Here is a 24697-nt window from a genome sequence, read left to right on the forward strand (position 1 = left end):
ACCCTCGGCGGACCTCTATGTCCAGAGTTTGTTTCCATAGTTCTAAGCACCCCAATAGAACTGTTGGACTTTCCAAAAATAGTTAGGCGGGTCGTGGCAATGGCAATTCAAGAACGACTTGACGTGCTCGGCCGCTAACAGAGCGCAACCGACTGAAGCACCGGGCTACGATAGTGCCATGTATTAACCGTACTGCGGTGGGGCGGTTGTGTCACCAAATGCTGAACCCCGCAGACAACCCCCACTACAATCGAGAGAGCTCCCCAGGCATTGGAGGAAGGTGACGATGATGGCATTGTGTGCATGCCTAGTTACTGGAGCTGGAGAAGCCCATTAGGTATGTATGTGTGCGAAGAGGGACTGTTAATGCATACCCTGCTGCACGACCGACTACGGAACACAAAGAACGCGGGCAGATATATCAACTCAATTCCTCCTTCTCAGTGCACTCTTCTATCTCGTCCCTGACAAAAGGTCGATACGGCATCCGGTCATCCGCCATTGAGTATATTGTAGCTCCTCCCTGTTCAAGCCCGCCCTGTAACCGAAAAAGAAAGAAGAAGAAAAAAACAACCACGCTCACCACGTCGCCGATCCGATACCAGATAAGCAAATCAAACACAATGGCCCCCATCGGAGTAGCCATTGTTGGAGGTGGTATTTTCGCCAAGGAAGAACACTTGGTAAGCCAGCCAACAGACGTCTCATTCAAGGTGGTTGGAACCTTCGAGCTCACTGACGTTACTGCGTGCCCATAGCCTGCTGTGGAGGCGAGCGATCACCTCACACTCAAGGCCATTTACTCGCGGTCCCGCAAGTCGGCCGAGGACACGGCAAAGCTGGTCACCAAGGCTGGTGCGTCGCCTGATCTGTACTCCGATGATTCGGGCGATGGCAAGTCCTTCAAGGACTTACTTGCCCGCGACGACATCCAGGCTCTCATCTTGGCACTGCCCATCCTGAACCAGCCCGACTATATTGAGCAGGCACTTGCAGCTGGGAAGCATGTCCTGGCTGAGAAGCCCATCGCCGCCGACATCGCTCGAGCCCAGAAGCTGATCGAGTACTACAACAAAGTCTCTGCTGAGAAGGGTGTGACTTTCGCTGTGGCCGAGAACTACCGCTTCCAGCCCCGCTACACTGCGGCACGAGACGAGGTGCAGAAGTTGGGCAAGGTCATCGGCTTCAACGTGAGGGTCTTCTTCTTCGTGAAGTTGGGCGGTAAGTACATTGAGACTGCATGGCGCAAGAAGCCCGACTACCAGGGTGGATTCCTGCTCGACGGTGGCGTCCACTTTGCTGCCGCACTTCGTCTGCTGCTCGGCAAGGAGGCGGCGCCGGACTCGGTTGCGGCTTTCTCGGACTTGACCCGAGAGCATCTCCCACCCATTGACACAATTAATGCTGTCGTCAAGACCAAGTCGGGTGCCTCGGGCTCTTTCGCCGTCAGCGTCGGCTCAACTTTGAGCGCCTTCGACTTCCAGGTGGCAGGCGAAAATGGCAGCGTCACCCTGTCGAGCCACGACCTCACTGTCAAGCCATTCGATGGCGAAGCACGGACAACCCACTTTGAGCAGACGAGTGGTGTAAAGGAGGAAGTCAAGGCATGGGCAGAAGCTTTGGTGACAGGAAAACCCAACCCGCTGCAGTCTCCCGAAGAGGCGTTGGCGGACTTGGAGCTCCTCGAGAAGATCTTCAAGAGTGGTGAACAAGGCGGAGTGCTGCAGAAGCTGCAGTTGCAGCAGTAAGACATTGTACACTACAATAAGCTCTAGACCTAGTGGGTGGGTGATAGAGTTCAATTTTAGAGCTTGTTTTCCCTGCCCTCCACTGCAAGAATCCGCGCCAGCCCCCTCCGCATTTCGTCCGTCATGCCAGATGCGGCTGGGCGACCGGTAGATCTCTCGACAAAAACATGGACAAACTCCCCGACAGCCCTCACCTCGTCCACTCCTTTTTCGAAGAGGGCGATCTCGTACGTCACGCTGGATTTTCCCAATTTGTTCACTCGTAGCGCCAGCTGCGCAACTGCGGGGAAAGAGATGGAAGCAAAGTAATCGCTGTGTGAGTGTACCACGAGGACATGCTGCTCAGACTTCGCGGGCGAAAGTTTGCATTGCTCAATCAGGTATGTGTTGACGACCGAGTCATATCTGTAACCTTTAGTCGGACACTTGAAAAGTACTTTTGCTGGATTTGAGAAGCATACAGGAAGTTGTAGATGCTGTTGTTCATGTGGTGGTACATGTCATTGTCGGCCCTAGGGAAACCTTATTGTTATCGACTACCCAAGCAGCAAAAAAAGCCTGACAAAAGTGAAATCCGATGATGCAGATGAGGAGCATGCAGTGGCACACGATAACATACGCCCCTTGTTGTCCATAGAGTCGAGTTGAGTGTGTGAGAAGCATCAACAGATGGAGGTAGACGCATCGAGAGGGGGGTCCATCCGGTTGCAGTGACACCTAGCCCCTCCCTGAACATTTGTGAAGAACAAGCCTCGTCCATTCATTGTAAGGCCGGCAAAGGGAGAGACGAATGACATGGAGGAGAAGAGCAGCAACAACAAGTTGCGACAACTATGATGCGTAGAGGTAAGCTTACCATCGGGTCCGGTAGTCCAGGATGTAATGATAGTCCTCCCTTCGACGCTTCTTCAGCAGCGCGTAGCTTGCCATGATGACGGCCTGATGTAATGGAAACGAGTCTCGGATGCTTATGACCTTGCGATAGTGGCAATTACTGGTATTGGTCTATAGGTTGTCTAATGCGGCCCTTTAAAACTTCTGAGGTGAGGACATAGGCGAAGGAAGCTCTCGTACTTTTCCACTAAGACGTGCGGAGAAATCGCGCCGAGGATCTGAACCAAAGCTAAGTCTCTCGTCCAGACCGAGGCAGAGATTCCTCGCTGCGTTGCTTGGGATAATTAGCCCGTATTGGTGGGCTTGGCCGGATCATTTGCGGGCCAATTCCGGACGCTACCTAGTGGGCTAATTAAGTAGAGAACTTAGGTATCCGTTAGGTAGGAATGCTGTGTTTTGTGTCCCCTCCTCACAGCGCTCTTCGAGGTTAACTACGAAGAGCCAATCACGCCTTTGACAGCCCACCGCAAGCTCAAATCTACGCACCCCACCAAAAAGTAAACTTGACCTCAGCAGAGTTCTGCCATGCCTGACCGCCAACAATTTTGTGACTCTTTTCCAGATACATTTCATCGCCGTACTTTCGAGTCTTGATAGCCCTTTGAACCCCAAGTTACAGGGGCGGCAGACAGCAAGACATTTCTCAATCCTGGCACTTTGGAAGCTAGCCAAAGCTTTAGAGTAGCACCTTACGCCACTCCGCACACCCTCACACCTCCGCCACCCACGACTTGTTCTTCAATCCTGGCTGCCTTCAGGCGTGTTGTGACGCCTTGGGCAAGGCTGCCATCCCGACTGGAACCTCTGACGCCTGCCATGACTTCTGAGCAAACAGCGTCAGTGCCGCTGCCGGCGCTTGCGCCTTCTGTATCTGCAGCTCCCATCGTTGCTGCCAAGCCATTGGATGCGCAGTCGTCTGAAGCTTCGGAGAAGTTGCCCGATGTGCTGACGACGCCCGTTGGCGACATGTGGCCGCGGCCTTACTATTTCGAAGATGGCCTACGAAGAGTCGCTCCCTATCACTTCACCTATCACACCTGGGCCAAGGAACGATGGCGCGGCCGGAAACTAATCGACATCTTTGAGGACGAGTTCAGGGACCGCACCCTAGAGTACTACCGGCAAGCCATGGTCACTGGAGCCATCGTCGTCAGTGGGAAGATTGTCGGGCCGGACCATGTGGTCAAGAACGGAGACTTGGTGAACCACACTATTCATCGCCATGAACCCCCTGTCACGGGCGAGCCAATCCGCATTATTCACGAAGATGATGAAATGGTCGTTGTCAACAAACCTTCTGGCGTGCCGGTACATCCTGCGGGCAGATACAAGTATAACTCGCTCATTGAGATAATGAAGGCCGAGAGGGGCGAGCATTTTATGACTTACCCATGCCATCGTCTGGACCGACTCACCAGTGGTATCTTATTCATCGGCAAGACGCCGCAGGCTGCTGTTAAGCTCACCGCTCAAATCAGGGCTCACACGGTGCGCAAAGAATACTTGGCACGTGTTGCTGGAAAGTTTCCCGACGGTGAAGTTGTTTGCGACCAACCTATCCTCCAGATATCACCGCGGCTAGGACTAAACCGAGTGCGCGCCAATGGAAAGTCAGCCCGTACCGTCTTCAAGCGCCTGGCATACTATCCGCCGGCAACTCCGAATGACTCGGAACCGGAGCGGCCTAAAACCCCGCAAGAAATCGCGGAAGAGGAACGCCGGCCATGGATCAAGAAAGAGGGTTACTCCATTGTTCGCTGCCTGCCTCTGACGGGCAGGACGCATCAAATTCGCGTGCATCTGCAATTCGTCGGGCACCCGATCCAGAACGACCCTCTGTATGCGAACCAGCGAGTTTGGGGCATCAACCTCGGATACAACGACACAGATGGGGCCGAAAACCCGGACGAAGACATTATGTCGCGTTTGGAGCGAATGGGCAAGGAAGATATTGCTGATGCGGTGGCCTATCACGACGAAATGGTGGACTTGTATCAGAAGAGGCGGGCCGAGAAGCTTTCAGGCAAAAACTGCGACATTTGTGACACGCCTCTGTACACAGATCCTGGCGAGCACGAGTTATCGCTCTGGCTTCACAGTCTGCGGTATGAAGACGCCGGAGGCGCGTGGGGTTATACCAGCCCGATGCCCGGATGGGCCCTCCCCCCGGATGGCATGAACGGGCCAACGGAGGTTGGGGGACTGGAGGAGTTAGTGGAGGCAGTCAAAGACGAGAACCCTGAACTATCCTGAAGGAATCGGTGGCAGCGATGACATTACTTACGTACCTTACTACGGTCCGTTCAGGACCGATTGACCCACCGATCCATTTCTCTCTTGGATTTCAGACGACGTGATACCCCGGGCTGCCGCATTTGCAACATTTTTAAATGCCCAAGCAATTAAAATTTGTCTGCGCTGCATTGGAGGGCCAGACACGGTACCTCATTAACGTATTTTTGAGATGTGCAAGGTCACAGAAGTGCGATGATGCACATGAAGCACGCTGGTCGGAATGGCCGCCCACCGTCCCCATTCTTGAAGGATTCGCATCGTTCCAGGGATTGGGCTCACCCGCTGCCGACAGCACACTCAGACCACAGGCCCGGAGATGCCAAGACACAGACCCTGCCTTGGTTGCGGAGCGAGATCCGAACCGGCCGGAAAGGTCTAGGATTGGTCGATGGGGATGGAAAAGCGGTGATCGCTGGGCTGCTAGCGTGGTTCTGTGAGGCGCATCCAAGGTGCAAAGTACCTCACCAGCTGGTGTACCTGGCCCCTTTAGAGACAAGACTGGAGGGTGTTCCACCTCCAGACCGCTCCGCCATTCTCCTCTTCAGCTGCCCTGCCCTGCCCTGGCCAACCCTCCAGCTGGGCCGGCAAAGGCCCTGCTGCAGGCCCTTTTCCCTCATGGGGCTTCATTGGCCTTGCTGCACTCCCTGATGGGCAATAATGGAGGAAACGAAACAGACAGCGACCGGCTTTCTGAGTCAGAATTGACAAAATACAAATCCGAATTGGATATTGCGCCGATGAGACGGCCTTCAACGGGGGGTACATAACCCCGGGCCAGCGGTACTCAGCCCTCCCCGAAATAACTCATAAAATCGCTGATTCCGGGTGCCCTCTTTGTTGACGTCCTCGACGCTTTTCGCCTTGTCCGAAACCCTCGTCGTCCAGACCGAACGCCTATGACATAGCATCAAGCGACGACGACCCCTGGCCAACAACATGCGCAGAGTCTCGGCAGGTCCTGACGAGGCGCCCACTACGACTAGAATACTGGAATTCACGATCCTCAAATGATGACCCGGCGGGAAGATGGGAAGCGGTGGATGCAGGGAGAAGGGGAAAAGAAAGAGTTGGGCCCCCCCGAATGGGACATTTCCCCCGCGATTGGATGGAAAGGGATACTGACTTACAGCTGGGGACACTCGGCGACAGCTGAGCAAGAAAGGGACACGGAAATGCAGGCTGCTTCAGACATGCGCAGTGACATCGAAAGGGAGGGAGGGAAGGAGCCTCCGGACGCCACAATCCCGCCAGTTTGGAAACTCTGTGAATCACATTCAGCTCGGAAAAAATGCTTCGTCTTTTCCTTGTCGCCTCCTCGACGCGGTGGCAAGTCACTTCAAGGAGTATCACCCGCCGCGAATACTTCAAGACGATGACGGGGCAAACCCGACCGTTCGATGCAGTGCGGAACGCAGAAAGAAGCCATGAGAGTTCGAGAAACCAACCACGTTGTCAGAGAAATGCCGGCGCATTGCTATCCAGCACCTGCGCACACAGCAATCAAGTCACACGGGAAACAAAATAACGAGGGACAGAGGCGACACAGCACACGTGCGGACTTCAGCCCAGCTGGCGTTGACAGTGGCGATCTCGCGCTGGCTGCCGGGACAGGCATTCGGTTGCGATCTTGCATACCAATCCTGCGAGGACACACATACTCCTTACCGCCTACCACATCTCAAGCGAATGTTTTTGCGAGCTGCTGACTACGCTGAATCATTGTTGGCTCGGTCATGAGGGTGTGACGTGAATCTGAAGTGAGACAGGATGCCGTGCCCTTCCCGCAGCAGGGCGGGCAGTATCCGACTGAAATTTCTCCCGGCCGTGCTCATTCTGCTCACAGCGATCGAGAAGAGAGAGACCAAAGACAAGGGTGTAATATGCATAACCCATCATGACCATGCATTCCGACACGCAGGAAAAAGCAATTGGCGGAACAGATTAGCAACGGCAGTCCAGCAGGTGGCTTCCTGCGGGATTGAACAGCCCGGAACGAAACCCGTCCCATCGGAACGAAACCTACGCCCTTTGGTCACACAAGCAGCGCCTATCAATGATGATGTCTATGCCGGTGGCCATCGAAGGCGGTGTCGCGATCTCAAAAGGTTTACTCTGGTTTTGTGTTTACGTACAAAGGAACCCGAAGATGCCGTTCCGTTCCAGTGGGCGAACTGACGCGGCTACAGAGCGAGAGAAAGATACAAAAGAAAGAAAGAAGGAGGGGAAGGGCCTCCAAATCGGCCGAGCCGCCGAGATGTCTAGGCCAAGCGCAGTTTGGGCCCGATGACCGGGTGTTCTAGCTGCAGCGACCTTCTCGACCGTTGATGAATTGTCACCAAGGCGTAGCTAGTCGGAGAGCTGACCGTCAAACAAGCGTGCGGTTAAGCCAGATAGTTGGTTGCCGGTGATGCCTCCCTCCTCTCCTGCAATGGCACAGAGCGGCTGGCACTTCAATGTTTCTGGCCGGGGGCTAGAAGGCCTCTCGCTTCTGCGTTGGCTGGGCCGAACATGCCATTGAAACCGCCGCGGCCGCGGTCCAGTCACTTTTTTCACATTGCTGCAACGTGCTAGAAGGCCTCAGAATAGAAGACGATGAAGCACACTAGGCGCCGCCGTTCCTTGTTGCGAATCCAGCCGTCCAATCTCAACAGACGTGGTCGTCGGGCTAGGGGACTTTAGGTAGGGTTCCCGATTGGAATGGGCCATTTGGCAAACGGCTCCCATACTATTCTCGTAGTTCAATCGCACCACTCCCACTTCCCTTGGGAAGGGGGCGACGACGGACACTGGCTGGATGGATCCTCACACCATGCCGAGCGTTAATGAAATGCCCCTGCTCCTACATCATTTCAAGTGCGAGACAGCGATGCACGGAGAGCAAGCGTGAGGCCTTCTCTTCCGCAGCTGCTCTCACACACTCACACACACAGCACACACACAGCACACCCCTTCCAGCCACCCTGTGCCTCACAGATTGTCCAGACAGACCGCAAGCGTGTGCGGGCGGGTGGTGTGAGAAAGGGCATTGGTCGGACTGGCCGCCGCCAGAGCAGCGAGTGGGAGCAGGTTTCTCGTGCATGGAGCTAAGGAGATAGTTCACGGCAGTCGGGTACGTACCGCGATGGGAGCATCCTGGAAGCCCTTCCTTCACTGCCTTAGCTCACTGGCACGATCCCTGGTCAATTCCTTACATTGCCACTTTTTCTCTCTCGCTCGCTGCTGGGCCGCGTATCGGAGACCACCACGCTACTACGAATTGAGATATAGCGTAAAGTTTATTTCCCGCAAGGGAGTACGTATTCTCTGGGCTTCTCCACCTTTTGCACGGTTTACCTCAGGGCCTACGGCTAAGTTCACCTTACCTCACGTTCATCACCTTGACGCTGACCTCACAATTAGAACTGAGGTCGGTGCTTCTTCTCCTCAATTTCGCCCGCCCGCGCGCAAGCACCCACATCCACATCGACATCCCGAATCCATATTACTCTTCTCACCTTCTCTCTCTTCCTTTCTTCTCACCCACCCTCACCAACACATGCTGTTTCCGCGATTGCTAGCATCCCTGGGCGCTCAATGCCCGACCGCGGCCACACCTGTGAAATGTTGGCCATTCCGTGACGTTTGGTGCCGCTCTTCTAAAGGACAAGGGGCACAGCAAGCATTTCGTCATATTGTTGCCCCCCGGTCGTCGGAGGGTGGCCGAAGAGTTCCTGGGCATGCAGTAGCGAATGCACTGCTGAGCCTCGAGCAGAGTTGAGGCTTAGGGGGGGGGGTTGCTAGCCCTGCCAGGGCTGGCAACACTGTATGGCGCGTTGCGTTTCGTTGCCTTCCCTTTTTGATGTATAGCCTGGCCAAGCCCAGCCAAATCACCTGGTCTTTTCCCGCCTTTCAGAGCAATACGGGTTGAACGGCATGGCATTGAATTACCCTACCGTCCGGCCTGGGCACCCAAGGGTCACGGTCCATGCCATGGGTGTGACTATTCCAAGCAAAGACCGGGCAGTTGCTGCTGCTGCTATTACTGGTTTTGCAGGCCTCTCACCCGCCTTGCAACCCCCTCACCCGCCTTGCAACCCCCTTCGCCCGTTCCATGTCGTTAGGTCGACGCTGCAATCCGAGCCGGAAGTGTCTGTTCACCACCTCTATGCTTTCATGGATAAGGCGGACAGGGCATGGGAAGGCCAGGCAAGGTCAAGTGCGGGAGGAGGCGTCGGGGTTTGATTTGATACGCAGTATCTGTACATCGTATGGATACAGGACAGCGGAACTGACAAGGCCTCTGGGTGTTTTTTTCCATTCGAGGAACCTTGGCTTGTCTTCGCCTTACCACTCACTTCCCAGCTGCTTTTCGTCACCTTGCCTTACCTTGCACTTTTTTAGCTTTCTTACGGATAAGCCACCCCACAGAGCAGACGTCCTCGAACTCGAACTCGAACCAGCACAAGGCCACAATCACAGGACAGGACCGTGTCCACCTACCTTGGCTACTACCACTACGTGTGGGAGGGCGCCTCTTCTTCGCCTTATGCGCGACGCAAAGTGAACACAACTGACCCGGTATTGCCGATTGCCTGAAGAACACGAACACACACCAGCCGAGGCATCGGGTCTGCAAGGTAGCATATTTCTCTCCCCCATAAACCCTCTCATACCTGTGCCTTGCACGTGGCAGCTTTGCTTACCTTGGGGATGGTTAGACGTGCACTGTAGCAGCGCATCTCAAAGGTGGGTGGTGAAGCACCGCACCTGGGGGGCGGATATCTGTGCCAATCCCATTACCTAAGGCAAGGTAAAGGAAAGTACTCGGTCGCTTCTAGATGCACCTCACATTAATGATGTAGCGTCCCTCACTGCACCCCCCTCCTCCGTCACCTTCAACTTTTTACCCCCCCCCACACACCAATGGTAGGTAGATGACCATGGTGAGGTACATACCTGGCGTCGGGACGGCCTTTTTATTTTTTGGTAAGTACGTACCCAGCCCTGCACTTTCCTCCCACACACCCCTGTCCATTCCCCCTGCCCTGTCCTCCTTCTCTCTCTCTCTCTCTCTCTCTTTCTCTCCTCTTTCTCTGCCTTGCCTGTCTGGTCCATCTTCCCCCATGTTCCCTGCTCGTCCTGTCCTGTTCTGTGCAGACCCCTGTCACCCCCATCAAACCCCAGCCCATCCTTGGGAGATCTGTAAGTTGTTCTCGAAGTGGATTAGCAATTTGCGCCATGTCTGTGCCCAACATCAACTGTCATGTGCCAAGTTACGTCTCTTCACCGATACTTGACCCATTTCTCCGCCAGAAGTACTCGGGTACCTCTGTACCTCCTCTGCCTCTACCCTGACCATGCGACCCACGTCCTTACCTCAAGACTGGGCTGCTTTAGCCCGGATGCATCCATCCCTCGAACCCCTGCTCCAGACCTTTCTACCTTACCTAGCTAGTCCCCTGGAGCGGTACGTACTCGCCCCCTCCACCCACCAACTCCTCTTCCTCTTCAATCCTCACTTCACTCACTCACTGGCCTTCTTCCGTACCACCCCCCCCCCCCCCCCCCCACCCCCCAAGGACCCATGCAAGTACGTACCTTTCGTACTGTACCCATTGCTTCCAGCTGCCCTGAAACTACTTTGCCGCCGGCATTGGGGGGCCCTGTTCTTGCTTCTCTCTTGTCGTCGATAGATCTTATAACTCCAGATGCTGCTGCCAGTTGATCCTCTCCATTTGATCCCTGCCTTTGTAACACGAACAACAACTACACCTCGCGCTCTCCTCCTCTAGTCTTCTTCTTCTTAAAGAGTATGGCCCATACTGCCGTTGCAAACACTCGAACAAGACCTGTCACCACCATCGTTGTTGCACAACACGACGACAATCCCGCCGCCGACATGACGCGATCCGCCTCAGCAGAGCCTACGAAGCCCACCAAGCGCAAGGGTACGCATTTCCAACCCTGAGCACGCCGACGACCGTTGCGATACTACTCGTCTGTCGTCGTCGTCGCCTTGGCCGTTCCTTCTACCCCAACACCACCCTCCCCCCCGTTATGTTGTTATGTACGAACAGTATGTTGACTTGATCGCCTTCTCCATCCAACAGGCACCAGAAGCGTATCAACCTTGACGCCCTCACAGCTGGCGCGCAAGCGTGCCAATGACAGAGAAGCCCAGCGAGCCATTCGAGCCAGGACGAAAGAGCACATTGAGAGACTCGAGCGAGAACTTGAGGAGCTCAAAACCGAACGCACCCGCGACCAGAGCCAGACTGTCCAGGAGCTTTTGCGCAAGAACAAGGCCCTTGAAGAGGAACTGTTCAAGCTCAGAGAGAGCGTGGGCGTTCCCAATGGGCAGTCCTACCCAAACTCAGGTATGGCTGCCTCCGCCGCCTCGACTTCTGCGTGGTTGCCTCTGGTTCGTGCTGACTCGACTCCAGTATACGACGACAACCTGAGTTCCATCAGCGGAGCCGTCTCGAGCCCGAGATCCTCGCCATTCCCTTCAAATGGTGAATACAATGTGATGCAAGAACTCGGCCCCTCTTACGTGCCCATGCCGGATGCGTCAGAGTCATGGGGCCCAGGCATCCCCGTTTCCGTGCCTTCAACCGTGTCGAGCCCCTCGTCATCCGCCAACACGGATGAGTACGGCGCAGGATACATTCCCACGAGCGTCCCCGCGCCAATGATGGACGCCCGAAGCATCCCGTCCAAAATGGACTACGACGACGTCGACTCTGGTGGGTGGTATTCCCTACATGCGGTGGTTGGGTTGTAACGCAATTCTGAGACGCTAACCACTCAGTTTCTAGACGCTGGATACCCCCACAACCACTCAATGGGACACCAACAGGTGCCCATGTCTCATCATCAGCCGTATCTTCATCACCAGCAGTCGTGGAATACATACCCAACTCCAGTGTACTACCAGCAACCGTCGGCTCATTGATCCGCCAGCCCGGCACCACCCTCTGGGAGATTCCGACCCTCATTGTCCCGCCCACATGTCGAATCGACCAGCTCTTAGTCGGCTTCATTCAGGACTGCCGCCGACTGTCCCAAAAGAAACCCATCGACACGCTTCTACGGCCTACTAGGGTCAATGTGAAACATTTCCTCGAGTACCACCCGACCTCACCCACATCTGAACCCCCCCGGTGTCAGCTAGTTGACCTTGACCGAGCCGCTTCCACGACAATCACGGGGCCCGGTATCAACCATCCTATCGCCGAGCTAATCACTGCCCTCGTTAACAAAGCAGGCGTCACAAACGTCATTGAGCGCCTCGCCGTCTTCGCCGTCATCCAAAGAGCTGTCGCTTGGCTTGTGCATCCAACCCGCGAAGCATATGCAGCCATTGTGCAGGAACTCACCCCAAGGCCCTGCCAAACCAACGTTCCGCATCCTCAGTGGGTCGACCTCATACTCTGGGCCCCTTTGCGCACCGCCATCATCGAGCGACAAGACGTGTACGCCAACGAAGAGTTTCAGGCCGTTTACTCGGCTAGTCTGAGACTGATCAATTGGCCGTGCCGACCCATTGACGCTTTGGTGGTCGACCCGCAGTCCGGAGAAATGTGGCTGAGCGACACGTTTACAGCCCACGCCATGCGCGTCGAAAATTGGCGCCTCAATGAGAATTTTGTTCGACGTTACCCCGAACTTCGTGGCTATGTGGCCGTAGAAGGTTCCTAGAGTGGGCAGTCTCTCTGGTGGTCACACCCTTACCTACCTGTGTATACTTCCCAATACCGAAGCCCCTGTTTCGTTTCTTGGCTTTTCTCTTTCTTCCATTCCCCCCTTGTTGCGGACTGGGGTTTCATTCTAGCTGGAATGGGATGGGACCTTAACATTTTGAAAACACACTCACACTCACACTCACACACTTTGCCTGCATGGTCTTTGTAGTAGATAAAAAAAACAAAAACGGGTTGGTTCATTGTCGAGGCATTTATAAGGCGGCCGGGGAGCGCGTCTGGTTGGTTTTCGTTCTATCTTCTTTCTCACGACTTTTTACCAAGATACCGGTGCATCTGAATCAGGTTGGAGGATTCCTGCATCCGCACACAACCGCGGGTTTTTTCTTTCTCTTTTCTTTTCTTTCTTTTCTGTTTCGTTCTGTTTACTGGGAACCCTGGAGAAAGAGAGGCGCTTTACAGGATTGGAAGGGGGTTTTTTTTAGTTGCTTTTCTCAATTTGGAGGGGTATAACAAAGCCATTGGGCGGTTTTAGACTTGGCGAGGGCTGGCGGGGGGAAGTGATAATCACATTCAGGGACGGATTCAAAGAATGTGAACATGGATTTTTTTATGTTTAACCATAGTTAGTGGCTTGGAAAGTCCATCCAACCACAAGAAACCAAAAATTGACGAACAATTCAAAACAAGGAGGCTTTCCTTTGTGACTCGACATGATCCAGATCTTGATGCAACGTTGTGCGCAAATCATGAGCTCACATATCAAATGAGCGAACGATGAAATATGGGTGAGAACGACGACAACGACATGGAGAACACAAATCGATCACATATGCTTGCGCTCGTTAACTGTCATCCACCTCTGGCAAGGCACAGAAGCATAATTATCAAGCTGACGGACAAACCTTGTGGGGGGAGGGGGGGAACGAGCGGGTAAACGGCTAACCGCAGCAGCAGCCTGAACCTTCGCTGGTTGCTGCTTACTTCCCTTGCCCACCTAACTAACCTGCCAGACCTCAGACAACTCCCCCCAACTACCACAATGCACGTAAACTCCCTCCTTCACACAATTGGCAACACTGGAGAGGATTCGTCTCCTAGTACCGAATCCCTAACCGCCAAGAAGGCTTCTCCCTGTTGTAAAGTCAGCGAGACGCGCACAGCAAAAGAGAGAGGACGGGCAGGTTGAGCCCTTGATGACGATGCGCCGCAATCGCAGACGCCAAGTTTACCCTTTTGTCTTTTGTAGATGGGTTAATTAAGATGGTCACACACATATACACACACAAAACACACACATACTCGGCCACCCATCGGACCTGGCCCAGACTGAACCAGACTTGTACGTAGTGTGTAGACAACGCAGGGGTCCAGGCAGGCTCGGCCAGCGACAAGAGAGGGTAGAAAGACCAAGCCGGACGGTAAAGGGAAAAGTGCCCGGATCGCATTCGGTAAAACAAGACAAGACAAGAAGAGAGGGGGGACAAGGGGGCCGCGAGAGCCCGGTCACAGAACAAGGGGAGGCGCCCTTGCCGCATGGTAGACGCACGAAACCGCGCGAATCCCGCCGCCCGCCTCTGGCGTTCATCTGCCTACCTCACCTTTCCGTCCCGACTAATTTCCTCCTGCCTCCTTATCCGAAGAATAGTAATGAGGGACGGAAATGGGGGGGGGGAGTGTGTGAGTGTGTGTGTGTGTGTGTATGTGTGTGTAAGGGCGAGGGTGAGAAAGAGAGAGAAAAGAGGGCGTATCCACACACACTCATACACAGCTCTTACCCCCAACCATCCTCGACTGAGCGGGCGAGGAGGCCAAGCCTGAAGAGCATGGCGTTTAGGATGATGCGAAGAGGTAAATAAAAAAAAATCAAAGGTCGCAGCATCCATCATTTTGCGTTGCTTGGACCCCCCCTCTTTTCCCAAAGAGACAGATTGGGGACTGGGGTGCGAGAGCTGTCGTCCCACGCATTGCTGCGGGGAGAGGAGACAAGCAAGAAATGATGGTCCCTGGTCCAATTACTCACTCAAATCAATCCATCAATTCTGCAATCAATTTCATCGGGTTTCCAAATTAGAGAGCCCTCCCCGGTCCTCGGTCATGGTTCCGCATTGAAGAAAACAAAATATGACAGAAAGCCCAGAGCCTCACCCTCGCTTCCTCGAGAGATGGGAACCGTCTAAGCGCATGCTGCTATCTTAAGCGATGGAATAGCCGATGGGAAGGAAGCGACAGGAACCACTCGGACTTGGCAAAACAATGAGAAGCCAACCACACGCCACTGATCTGAAGGCTGATGGGGACGGAGGAAGGGCATCGGGCTGGTCGGCGGGTGTCTGCTACACTAGCAGCATTCTTATTCTAATTTGAGAGCAACATGGGACCGTCTTAGAACGAAGAGAGAATGAGAGAGGCCGGTGTGGGCAGGCGCACGGCACACCAAGAGAGACGTTATTGCAACCAGGAGGGCCTCGTCGACGCCGATCCGAATATGGGTCATCCCACTGGCGCCCCATCTTCTCCCTTCCGCAGTACCCCTTGACATGTTCCCCCTTGAGGAAAAAAATAAAAGGTGAAGTGAGGGTGTTTTGGGCTCGTGTGCTGAGGGGAGGAATGACATGGGATATGCCGTGACGTTGGGTGGGTTCGCCTGCAAAATGGCACCTCCACTTGGACGAGTTAAGCCTCTCTCGCACCACATCCGGGCCCCTCCGTATCTGGGCGTGCGGCAATGTCGCAGCGTTCCATTTACTGTCTCCATTGCAGAAGGTAGATTGTCCAGGACAGACTTAAGATGCTGCGGAGCCCTGGCCACTCTTGATCAATCAAAGGTGGTGACAGCCGACGAATTGACCGCCATTTCTGGACTGGCGCCTCTTCAGGCAGACCCCGTCCATCAAACATTGATGTATGTACCTCTGGAGCCATGAGGGGACCCCCCCCCCCCCCCCCCCCTCTTTCCCATTGTTGCTGTTTGGCCAGCAATGCATACGGCGATTGTGCGTGCTTGTCTGAGTGCGTGCGGGTGGTCGCACGTCACACGAAACGAGAACGAGATGGAAGCGGAGGCGGAGGCAGAGAGGAGGAGGGGCCATGCCGATAGGCTGTGGAGGCGGTCATTTGAAGAGGAGCATATTCTCCCAGCTCGTTGGAGGTCTCGGACTCGGGAGGGGCGAGACAAGTTGGACAAGTGGGAGTGCGTTTGACTGGCTGGTGCCGTCTGGCAATTGCTCTGGACTGCACTCCACCTCTCCACAGGTTCTGCCTCAGAGCGATCGTTTGGTTGTCGCTGTCTTGGCCGATCTCGTCGAACGGCGAACGGGGGACGGATAGAGGATAGCGTCACTCGAGATATTTTTGCGATCTTGCTGTCTTGGAGGTGTCGCATATCGAGAGTGGCACTGGTCTGGCCCAGCCAGCCAGACAGCCGGGCAGCATGGCAACAGGAGTCCAGCGACGGCGTTCGACAAAATCGACGGTGCCATGGGTCGGCGTGTGATGCGTCCCCCCCCTATTGCGCAGCTGTGTATCCGTTTCCACGATGCACCAGGCCATCGAAAACCTGATGAAAAGTAAAGTTTGGCGTGTTCCAAGGCATGCATCTTGGAATACGTAAGTGATGTACACGAGCACGCTAACGATAGATTAAATGGCTGTGAACTGTTGCTGACATGGAGAGCGAGCTGGATGGCAGATGGATACGTACACTACTGCAGAAGAACGACGGGGTACGTACCATTTCCAAAGGGAGCTTATCCTGATTTGAGGCTTGGCTTGCGGGTTTCGTCCGCTCGGGAGGGCTAAGGTCGCCTTGAAGCATGTGCCCGACACTGGCACCTCAAGCATGGTGGCCAGGCCAGCCAGTCGAGTACTGGAAGCGGTACAGGGCCTTGAGGTCTGCAAAGGGCAGGCCGGGACCAGCCCGACATGACTAGGCATGGCCATGTCCGAACCGGGGACGCACCGATACATCAGAGTTCAACGGCATCAGGACGCCCCGTGTGCTCGGGAAGAGTGGGCGCAGACGCGGGTGGACCATTCGCCCGCTTCCCCTTCCCTACAAGGAGGACAAGGTTTCATTTTGCCCGCTCGTTTGGTCAGTCTCTCTCGACAGCTGGGCTAGTGCAATCAGTGAGTGAGTGTATTTGGGCCCCCCATCCACCCCCTGGTCGCCTTGGAGAGATTTGAGGATATTGCCGGAGGGTTGGCGCATCGCCCACTTTGTCCCGCAACAGGACATGGACGAGATGTAACGTTGAAAACTGGGGGAGAGGTTGAGCTGACCCGACAATGGTTGTGATGGGCCGTTGGCGCTGGGCGATGCAGTGGGATGGATCTTCTGGATACCGGGTGTGTACGGAGACTCTGCAAGCAGTGGTAAGTACGGATACCGCAGTTGTGTGATGTGGGTGAAGGGTGCACGGCTTCAGGTGAGCCTTTCCTGTTTGGAGCTCTGCTGGAGATTGAATCGACCCGTCCCCCACCCCGGACCCTGCCGGCCCTGAGACTGGGAAGGAGGGTGAGTTCATACATAGTACAATGCCCAGCTTGTGCCCCAAGGTCAGGTCCGGTCAGGGTGGCTAGCCTGGTAGAACAGCAACTCGCGGCTGAGCAACCTTGCCGCTCGACCCTAGATCGTGACTTGGGCAATGCGACAACAAGGAAAGCCACGCCAGAGGCGACAGACTGGAGATAAGGAGGCTTTATCTGTGTCTGCGCCTTCTTCTGCCGGCCGGCGTATTGTGTTGTGCTATGTTGTGCTATGTTGTGCTGTGCCCTGGTTGGGCATGGGTCGAAGGCCAAAGGGTCGAGGAAGGCCGGGAGCACTTCGTCCAATCCCATCGAGTCCCAGCGCAGTGTCCTCCTACCCCGCTGGTTGGGGCTGGAGCTGGGGCTGGAGCTGAGAGCTGGGAGAGCTGGGAGGGAGCTGGGGTGGTAGCGGAGGCTTTCAGCATCCGGCGTTTTCGCGATGATGTAAAAACGCCGGGCTCACCTTCCCTGGAAGGGTAAGGAGCCGATGGGCCGGAAACTGCCGAGCAACTACCAGTGGTCGAAGATCAGTGTTCCACACACACAAACACACAACACAAGCGCGCAAGCGTTCTCCTTCCCTCTGTCTCTCCCTCTGTCTCTCCCTCTCTCTCTCTCTCTCTCTCGCCCCCCCCCCCCTCCCTCTCAGCCTCTCACGCTCTCCCACACTCCCCGGCCTTACCATGCCAAGCACAGGCTTTCCTTCAAATGGATTGGCGAGGTTTAGATTTGGGCTGCTTGCCGGGGGTATGGAGAGGGCGGCAGGGTTGATGGGTTTGCAGGCACCTGTGACGCTTTCCTAGCCCCTTCCTCAATGTTGGCCTCACAAGGCAAGGACGTTTTGCCCTGGTCGCTGCGGGCGAGTGCGAAGTTAAGCCGGACGGTAAGGGTCTGCGTGAACTCGACGAGAAAAAGGCACGGACTGAGCAGTGGATTGCATCTGGAAGAGTAAATGGGTGAGTGCCTCATTGGCTCTCGGTGGTTCCACTCCAGAAAGAACGGCTACGAGATAAAGGTGGTTTGGCTGACCACCATCGCAGCACGTATCAAAAATGTCTGGAATCGGCATACGTGAACCTAAGATGCCGGTCAGACTTGTCCAAAGTACCCGACCCGACAGAATGTAGCCTCCTGGACGTTGCAGGACCGATGCAGGACCGATGCAGGAGAGTTGTTCTAGCGCCGAAGATGGAATTTTCTCCAAGGTGAGGCGATTGGGTGCCTCAGGCTGAATAGTACGTACACCCACTCGTTGTTGTTGTTTTTGTTGTTGTACGAAGTACCTGAGTTTCGACCACTCGGCAGGCAGACTGGAGTTGTGCGCTTTGGCAGAGTGCCCGACAGAGAGGGGACTATGGTATGTGGGGGGGGCGCACCCACGGTACCTTCACTATTGCAGCATTCAGCAGCAGCCAAAGCCGACGACGCTACTACCCCACTGTTCCGAGCTCCAGCCGACCAGACGGTTTGCCTGTCAGCCCGTACCTTGTCTACCGTTCGCCCCCCCCCCCCCAGAAGCACATCATTGCGTTACGGCGAGAATCAAAACGAGCAAGGTATGACAAGATGAGAAGGCCCGGGGCCTTGCTGGCATCGCCTATCCCGCCTTCCGTCATCCGCATTTTGGTTCCATCCGCAGTTTCTTCATCGATCACTCCGATGCCAGTACCGGGGCGTGGGCCTGTCATTGGGTCAGGTGTCAAAGATGGATACGGCGCATCCGTAACGGTAATCGGGAAAGAGAAGCGGAATCAGGCCTTGAGGAACCGTCTTCTTACGTGCATGCGATATGGGTACCCAGGTTGCCAGGCTCATCATGTCAAGGGGACGAAACAAACCAAGATGCCTCTCACATGCACATGCAGTAGCAGCAGCAGCAGTACCACCACCGTCACCGTCAACGGCGGGGGCATTGGCAGACGATAGCATCATCAAAGCCAGGGAGCTGTCTGAACAAGCATTGGGGAGCCAGGGAATCTGCAATCTGCAGTCGGCACCTCCACCGGTGTCCTTGTTCAATTGTCAATGCCAATGCCAGTCCGAGTCGATGCTATTGGTCCTCCTCGCCTTTTCCACTTTCCCTCCTCTCGCCTCAGCTTGCCTGGCCTATCAGGATCGCCATGTGTCTTCAACTCTGCCATGACAAAGTTGATGGACTCGCCTGAACCATCCATCTCGGCGAGCCCGTCGTCCGACAATAGGGTTTGTTTTCCCCCAGTGGTAGATGGGTTTGGTTTGTGGCAAATTGTTGCGAAGGCCCGAAGAAGAAGCATGCTGGATGGCCCATTTAGCTGGGATGGCGCGTGTCTGACAGAGGGTATCAGGCCGTGGCGATCACATGATTTGCGGTTTGCCCTGCTGATAGAGGGGTGGGAAGACCAGAGTATCACCTCCGCGGGCAGGGACAGTGGACGACGGAGTGTCGAGTCGGCCGCCGCCGCCACGAACCAATCAAGCCAGCTTCATTTGATGACTCTGGTTTGAGAGGGGGAGAGAGAGGGAGCGCATGCTATGTGGTAGTGGTAGTGGCTGCTCGGCGTTGGCCTGTCTTGCCCAGCCAGGGTTTGGCGATGGAGTTAGAAAGGCAGAGGGTGACAGTCTAGGTTGCTTTAGAAGTCAAGTTCCATGTCTCGCTGGTCGTTGGCTCGGCATGCCAACGTCCCGTCGTCATCCAAACACTCACCGCACTCGGAATCAGCCCATGTTGGGCTTGATTATGGAGGTCGAGAGACACGTGTAACTCGAAATAGGAAACAAGAGAGTAAGGATCGTCGCGAGCTACGCAATACTAAGACGAGGTTTGCATCCGAAGGCAACGGAGACAGTCTACTCCTCGTTGAACCAAGGCACGGTAGGGAGCAGGGTACAGCAAAGGTAGCGAGTAGGTGTCTTCCATTGGGTGTGAGGGAGAAGGTCGAATAGTTTATCAGAACGGAACAGGACCTGCCATGCAGGAGCAGTGTGGACACTACACTACCGGTACGACAACGACGACTAGTACTGCATCGCCGTAGCACACTACATGGCTTGTAGCTTGGGCGAGGGATGACGGCACAAGGCTTGCTTGCCATAGCGGGCGATACCTGCCATGGGCCATCTCTCGCTGTTTTTTTCCCTGGTGGCCTTCTATCCCCCTGTCGCATGTGGTCGAGTTGAGAAGTGGTGCTCACGGCACCGTCTGTCCAATCCAATCGCCGGGCGCGCAACGCCAAAACTGTGGGGGGAGGGGGGGACACACGACCGGACAAACGGACAGGGGTCCATGGAAGCCCCATCCTGCCGTTTTCTGGGACAGCTTCGAAAAAGGAAAGAAATGGGGTCTCCCCTGTCCCCGGTGTCCCTGCACGGTCGATCACCACATGCCTGCAGGGATCTGGCCCTTCAGGGTCTTGGCTGACGGGCTTTGACCAGCCATTGTATGCGGGCAGGGGTCTGGGGCGTCGAATTAGCGGACCATGGCAGAAGTACCTGTGGTCCTCGGGTACTTGCGGTCGGTACTTTTGGGAAAAGCGGGGAAAGGGCTGACTGCTGGCGCCAGGCGAAAGCCGGAGAGGCCAGCTAGTGTCAGCACACTACCTGCCATTCACAATGCACCTTGTCTGAAAAGGTGGGGACGTCTCGTCAACTTGCGAAGGGGCGTGGAGCATCGGGATCCATTGAGGTTTCCCGCAAAACGCAAATGCAGATAGGCATACGGCCATGTATTCGTCTACATTTACCACGTCCGAGAAGAGAGAGAGGGAGAGAGTTAGATGGATGGACATTGATAGTCACAGAGAGCGGCATGTAGTGTACATTCGGGAGATGACAATGCTCATGCAATGCAGATGCATCTTGCTTGGCCTCCTTGACAAGGTGCAGAATGTGGGCTCCACCACCACTCTGATTGGGCCAGAGAGTCATCTAAGACAGAGACAGAGAGAGGGATGGCGAGAGGGGCATCAGAGATCAACAGCTTCCATGTCCCAGTGTTTGATGTAATTCTTCCAGGTTCCCGGCTTCAATGTGAGGTAAATACATGCATGTTTTGGTGGTGATTGAGCACCTCTTTGGGCTCATCCACCCACTTGTGATACAGTGACATTTGCACGGCAAGGTATATGCAGGCAGCTTAGAGTCCGGGAGAAAGAGACACTGTAGGGTACACCACGCCTCCTCCAGGTAATCTCTCTTTTACCAGACAGGAGGTTCTCGAGAAACAAGATGCTTCCCCCCCTCTTCTGCCCCTCCTTCGTCCCACCCTCTCCCAGCATATCTACGCTATCGTTGTGCATTGTGGAGGCTCTCTCCGTATCCAGCCATCCTAAGGTGAGGTATCCGTAACACGCAGGCACCGAACGAAAGCATGAATGGAGGTAACCTGGATGCCAAACCATACGAAGTACCATACCTTTGCATTTCCTTCCCTTACCTTGCCTTCCACCAGGCCCCTTCTCTTCTGTCTGAGCATCGAGGCGTGGGAGGCGGGGGACGCGGCGAGCATGCCCTCCTTCACACACAGGCTACAGCTCTCCGCAGCTTTCCATTCCAAACGGAGTCGGGCAGACGCCGGTTGCCAGCGCAGCACCGTCCTCTTCCTGCCTGCAATCAATGGCTGCTCCTCGCTGGCCCCGGCTGGCCCGCCTTGCCTTCCTTGTCCTCTCAGCCCACCTACCACACCATGTAATTGGTACTAGTAGCCTTGCTGTGTGCTGCCTGCCCCCGGACCCCTGGAGTCCCCTTCCCGTACCTGTACATGCTATGCATCGTCGTATACCACCTATCTTCAGCCTGGATATACCCTGCCCGAGAGCTGCCCCCCTTCCCTCTCTCTACCTCATCTCTCGTCGCTTTTCCTTTTCCCTGTAGCTTATCTTCCACTGCGACTCCAAGGGACGGAAGCTTCTTCTTCCACCTGACCCCCCACCGGGTTACTCCTCGCTGTGCTTCTCCCGCCATTCCCGTCCCGTCTTGCACTAAAGCATCCGTTCTTTAGCACTCCCCGGCGAGGTTGACCGGTCTTGGCACCCGCCCCTTACACCATCTCCCAGCTCTCCATCCCACCACATATTCCCTCGACACACTCTATACACTCGCAGTGCAAAGTAATTTGGCCGGGAAAACACAACAATAGGTAACCAACCTCCAGTCGGATGTCCTCGGCACCTTCAACTTCTCAACCCTGGACCTGGACCTGGATATGGATATGGACGGGAACGTACGTTTAGTCGGATAGCACCTCGCCCCATCAACGTTTGATCACCTCCTGTCGGCGGCCACACTAAATCCCTACCTACCGTCCATCGTTGCGACGACACGTGCAATGGACGTTGCGCATCCCTGCCGTATCTCCCTTACCTTGGACAAACCTTGCCCAACATGGACCGTTTTAGCTTCACCATCCAAGCATCCGTTGCCTCGTTGCGCCCAAGGCACAATGGTCAAGACAGCCTCACCTTGCCGGAGTCGGCTCACTTCAGAGCGTTCGCCCGACTTCTCCCTATCCTAGCGTCATCCCTGCGCTTTGTTTGACGTTCCATAAGGACTCGTACCGTCCATTACGCCCTATACGCCCCCGCCCCAGCCTCCAACGTCTATCCAAGCCACGACCCTCTGCTTTCCCCTCACCTCACCTCCCCAAGGCTCCAAGGCTCCAAGGCTCGAACTGGACCCTGTGATGGTTGACCAAAGCGCCCTCCGTCCAATGCTAAACCGCTGACCGCCGCCGCCACGCCTCATTTGCAGGCTACGGACAACCCCTGAGGAACCACGCTTCCTTTTTCCGCTACCCGTCGCCTCCCCCCTTCACCTACTGCTGCTCTTATCTGTCACAGCTTCATTCAGTCAACGATTGCTTCTGAACCGGACCATCATGATGGATAAGTGAAGGGTTACCCCGGGCTTCCTTGGTGCGAATGGGAGAGCTGTACAAGGCGTAATGGCAGTGCTATGATGCTATGCAGGTTGGTTGGCGGCACAACTACACTAACGCCAGCATCGTCAAGCGCATGAGGCCGGGAGCATGACCAAATCTCCCCCTCCCGTTCTTTTCCTCTCGCTACCTTTTTGCAGATTACCATTCAAGATACCGCCCAGTAATCTTGCACCCGTAGTCCACCGCCTGGTTCATGCACACCGAACCACACCACACCACTCAGAAGTAAACGAGAATGAGTGCTTCCCCCCTCTCTCTCTTTCTTGCGAGTCAGCACCGCGCAGAATCTGATGCAGGAAACATATGAGACAGGAGGCTCGGGTTTGTGATGGCTTCAATATAGACTTTTGGCAGATAGCGCTGCCCGCGACACGTGGCTACAACGCACGTCTCATGGTCACGGCAAAAACGTATCTCGAGCCTTACAACACTACCACGAGCTGGAGGCAACGCCCTCGCACGCCTCGCCTGGTATTGTTTGCAAACTAATGGGCCGACATGGAGTGAATCTAACAAGTATCATAGCGTCTACAGACAGCTAGGCCTGGTTTGTGCTTGGTTGGCTTCTTTCTTTCTTTGGCCGGTGCCACCTCATACATATCGCACACCGCTTCCGCATTCTAGAAACGAAGACGGCTCGTTTCATAGCCGAGCGTTTTGGCTCTCTGCAATTCTTCAGTCCATCGCTAGCTACACCACTACACCGCCCCATACCATAATAGGCCAGACTACAGCACCATCAAGTACATGGCAATGTCGTCTTGCCATGCGGCGCACAACCCATTCGACAATAATTGATGGTGTGAAGAGCGGGAAACGTGGCAACCCTGCGCTTCGAATTTCTTTCCGGAGAGTCTATGCGACGTGGCGGTGTGTTTCCATTTTCCATTACCATCCATCCCGAAGCCTGCCGTCGAAGCATTGTCGAAGCGATCGAAGCTTTGGGGAACAAGTTATACTTTGCGCCATTGCTCCAGCTTTGGGTCTGTTCCGTGCCATGCAACTCCATGAGACCCCTTCCCGTGTGTCAAAGCAGCTGCTTACTGCTCCTAATGTCCGTGTGCCTCCCGAGATCGCGGGTGTGGCCAACAAAATTAGTTCTGCGAGATCACGCCCAGCCTCCTGCATCCCCGATGGAACTAGGAAGTCGGTCTGAGGAAAATCGCGACCGCAATGATGGCTGCCCGGGCGTACTCGTTTTACCAGCCCCTTTCTTGGGGACGAGGAACAAAGAAGTAATGCATGTACCTGTACATACTACATTCCTGCCGTGTGTATGCAATGCTTTGACTACTTGGCCAATTGGTCCATTTTGGTCTCGTTTTTCTGCACAACCCGGACAGACTCCGCCGCTCCTGCCGCCCCTTTCGGACCCCACGCTCGGCATTCTCCCCTTCCGGTCGCTTCGACCGCTCGGTCATCTCCCCGGCCGGGACACGAAGCCAGCCCCTCCTACCGAACCCCCTGGCCTTCTGCAGCCTGCTTTCGGCTTGGCTGGACAATTGCAAGGAAGAAAACTGCTGCTAGCAATGGCTCTATCCCTCATTTGGCTTCCCGCCGGAAACGGCGTAGTCGGGTTCCCGCCAGCGGAATCTCACGGATTGAAAGTGGCTGGGCGGCAGGCTGCTGGCGACTCT

General features: G+C 55.2%; 4 protein-coding genes across 4 annotated transcripts; 3 read left to right on the top strand and 1 right to left on the bottom strand.

The window, feature by feature from the left end:
* Window positions 1–623: 623 nt before the first annotated feature.
* On the top strand, window positions 624–1748 carry EsH8_V_000823 (uncharacterized protein; the record flags this gene model as incomplete). The annotated part of the gene is made up of 2 exons (XM_083273339.1): window positions 624–683; window positions 759–1748. 2 exons carry the CDS (start codon window positions 624–626, stop codon window positions 1746–1748), a joined length of 1050 nt encoding a protein of 349 aa, XP_083126054.1.
* Window positions 1749–1804: 56 nt separating this feature from the next.
* Window positions 1805–2678, bottom strand: EsH8_V_000824 (HotDog domain-containing protein; the record flags this gene model as incomplete). Its single annotated transcript, XM_083273340.1, has 3 exons — window positions 1805–2153; window positions 2210–2260; window positions 2605–2678. 3 exons carry the CDS (start codon window positions 2676–2678, stop codon window positions 1805–1807), a joined length of 474 nt encoding a protein of 157 aa, XP_083126055.1.
* A 780-nt stretch (window positions 2679–3458) lies between these two features.
* EsH8_V_000825 (pseudouridine synthase) lies at window positions 3459–4895 on the top strand (the record flags this gene model as incomplete). The annotated part of the gene is made up of 1 exon (XM_083273341.1): window positions 3459–4895. The coding sequence occupies one exon, from the start codon at window positions 3459–3461 to the stop codon at window positions 4893–4895; it is 1437 nt and encodes a 478-aa protein (XP_083126056.1).
* A 5833-nt stretch (window positions 4896–10728) lies between these two features.
* Window positions 10729–12617, top strand: EsH8_V_000826 (bZIP transcription factor; the record flags this gene model as incomplete). The annotated part of the gene is made up of 4 exons (XM_083273342.1): window positions 10729–10864; window positions 11027–11293; window positions 11360–11662; window positions 11728–12617. 4 exons carry the CDS (start codon window positions 10729–10731, stop codon window positions 12615–12617), a joined length of 1596 nt encoding a protein of 531 aa, XP_083126057.1.
* Between the last annotated feature and the right edge of the window lie 12080 nt (window positions 12618–24697).

This window comes from Colletotrichum jinshuiense, chromosome 5 (assembly GCF_051148585.1).
Source record: "Colletotrichum jinshuiense chromosome 5, complete sequence".
Lineage (NCBI taxonomy): Eukaryota > Fungi > Ascomycota > Sordariomycetes > Glomerellales > Glomerellaceae > Colletotrichum > Colletotrichum jinshuiense.